The sequence below is a fragment of the Elephantulus edwardii genome, unplaced genomic scaffold (genome assembly GCF_000299155.1).
Source record: "Elephantulus edwardii isolate Elephantulus edwardi_28Jun2011 unplaced genomic scaffold, EleEdw1.0 scaffold00348, whole genome shotgun sequence".
Lineage (NCBI taxonomy): Eukaryota > Metazoa > Chordata > Mammalia > Macroscelidea > Macroscelididae > Elephantulus > Elephantulus edwardii.
The window spans coordinates 1,668,461-1,670,794 of NW_006400098.1; the positions used below are offsets into that span (position 1 = coordinate 1,668,461).

At 65.3% G+C, this 2,334-nt stretch overlaps 2 protein-coding genes across 2 annotated transcripts in view; both read right to left on the bottom strand.

The window, feature by feature from the left end:
• The window catches only part of TMEM86B (transmembrane protein 86B), a 4,192-nt gene extending 3,828 nt beyond the window's left edge, over nucleotides 1-364 (bottom strand). The window contains exon 1 of the mRNA XM_006901882.1: nucleotides 336-364. Within this exon, the coding sequence (XP_006901944.1) occupies nucleotides 336-364 (29 nt within the window). The remainder of the gene's footprint in view (nucleotides 1-335) is intronic.
• Nucleotides 365-494: 130 nt separating this feature from the next.
• The window catches only part of PPP6R1 (protein phosphatase 6, regulatory subunit 1), a 17,807-nt gene continuing 15,967 nt past the window's right edge, over nucleotides 495-2,334 (bottom strand). The window contains exons 20-23 of the mRNA XM_006901883.1: nucleotides 2,098-2,207; nucleotides 1,695-1,802; nucleotides 1,550-1,621; nucleotides 495-567 (exon numbers count right to left, since the gene is read on the bottom strand). Of these exons, the coding sequence (XP_006901945.1) occupies nucleotides 495-567; nucleotides 1,550-1,621; nucleotides 1,695-1,802; nucleotides 2,098-2,207 (363 nt within the window). The remainder of the gene's footprint in view (nucleotides 568-1,549; nucleotides 1,622-1,694; nucleotides 1,803-2,097; nucleotides 2,208-2,334) is intronic.

Here is a 2,334-nt window from a genome sequence, read left to right on the forward strand (position 1 = left end):
CCACTCCCACCCACATGCCCATGGAGAGAACCATTCCACTCCCCACCCCCGCCCGGGTGTTCACGGAAGATCCGATCCTCCACATGTACCCACAGGAAAGGAGAGACCCCCCACACCGTCTTAAGTACTCGCAGAAGAGAAAGACCTCCGCAGGTGCTTGTAAAAGAAAAAGACTTCCCAACAAGTATTCACTGAAGGACAGGATCCCCCCTGAACACTCACGGAAGGCAGGGCCCCCGCCCGCGGTATTCACGGGAGGACAGTGTGAGGTGCAGGCTGTCAGTGGCCGTGAGGCTGTGAGGACACCTGGCCACCAGCCCCCGTGCTGTGCGCACCTGCTCAGCACGACCACCTCGGTGAGCATCGGGCAGTGACCGGGGATCGCAGGGGGCTGGGACCCCGAGGACCTTGGATCAAGGGCCGTGCCAAGTGATGGGGTGCACAGGCTCGGAGCAGTGGCTGGCTGTGCCGTCTCAGGGTCTGGGAGATGGGCGTCAGGCACGCTCGAGCCCGGCAGGCAGCAGGCCCCACGGTGACCAGGGAGCACGCAAGCCCTCGGCCTGGCACCTAGGGGGACGGCACTCAGGACTGGTCACAGGACTCGGCTGTGCTCTCACTTCACCACTCAGGCAGCTGCTCTCGTGTCAGCCAGGAGAGGGGCTGCGGCCTGGCCCCCCACACCCACACACAGCCGGCGGCACCAGCGGTCGTCAACGATTTCCTTTATTGTATTTGCAATATGAAATAAAGCTCGTACAGATACGCACACTCACGCGGCTCGCTCGGGGACAGGGCACGGGGACAAGGTCACTTGGCAGCTGGGGCTAGAGCCCTAGACACTCAGGATCCGCAGGCCCGGCCAGACCCCCGCCTGGGGCCAGAGGGGCATCACTGGGGTGTGCGGGGCCTCAGGGGGATGTCACAGGCGCCCCCCTGGGTGGGACCCCCAGCCCCGTCTTGAGCAGGGACCACGGTTTCCTAGGTTGTCGATACTGTTAGGGGAGAAGGGGGCTTGGCAAAGGCTTGGCCCACTGGCCCCCAACTCCCCACCCTCCTAGCTTGCCCCAGAAGACCCGCTATGAGAAGGGGTGAGTGCGGGGAAGGCCTCTCACTTCAGACGGGGCAGCTGCGCTCGGGGGCCAGGCTGAGCCCCAGGCGCCCGCCCGCCGCCTCTGCTCCACAGTCCGTGTATATAGAATATATAATATAGGGCTCTCTCTCCTCACTCTGTAGTCAACTCTCTATATCTTTATTCTAGGAGGCAAAGCCCCGTCATTTCTCAGTGCAAATGGGGATGGAGGTGGTCCCCCCGGGCACCGACTCTTGGGAGCCCAGAGAGAACGAAGGTGGGGGCTGAGGGTGGAGCAGGGAAGTGGGGCCAGGATCCGGCCCCACCTCCACCCCAGGCAGAGTCCACAGGAGCATGGATGCCGTGGCCGTCACCATCAGACCCGGGGGTCACCTGCAACAGAGGGACACGCTGGGTGAATGCGGATGACCACCCGCTGCCCACCACCCACGACACACCATCGGGCACGGCCACACTCACGGGGAGCCGGGCGCTGGGGGCTCCCCCAGGGGAGAGCCATCAGGCACTGGAGACGGCTGCAGGGCCTGGGTGCTGTCAGGACAGGGCAGCTGGTCAGCTCACGCCCACGAGGCCCCGCCCACCCACCAGCTGCACTGCTGCTCACCTCTGGCGCTGGGACAGCCCCCTGGGCTCCGAAGTCGCCTCCCTCTCGGTGGTCACAGGGGACCGCTGCGCCCCGGCTGGGACAGAGGTAGAGGGGTCTCTGGTTGCACTGGGGAGAAGGGACGTCAGGGACATGAGAGCCCCTCCTGGCACCTGCTCACCTCCCACACACCAGGGCATCTGTCAGGGCAGTCACAGGAGCAGGGCCCCACAGGGCCCCACGCCCCACAGGGCAGAGCAGGTCAAGTGCTCCGTACACAGGCTCTTCCTGCCGCCTGAGCCCCCCCCGCTGGAAGACCTTGCCCAAGGCACAACCTAGGGCGTGAGGGGCAGGGACAGGACTCGGGGCAGGGAGTGAGGCGGTCCCCGAGACCACGGAGGATCTGATGGCACCCGCCTGTCACCTGTCTGAGGAGCTGGGGGTGCCACGCATCCCACTGAGGGTGGCCTGGAGGTCCCCAACGCTGATCAAGGCCTGGCAGGGGGCTGTGGGCGAGAGAGCAGAGTGAGGCGTCTACGAGAGGGCACGTGCGGAGGCAGCAGAGTCCACAGCAGTGACGGGGCAGCCCTCGCTGGGATGGGGGTTGGGGGGGTCAAGGGATCCTAACTGCATAGTGTGTGGGGTCCCTTGTGGGCCTTCC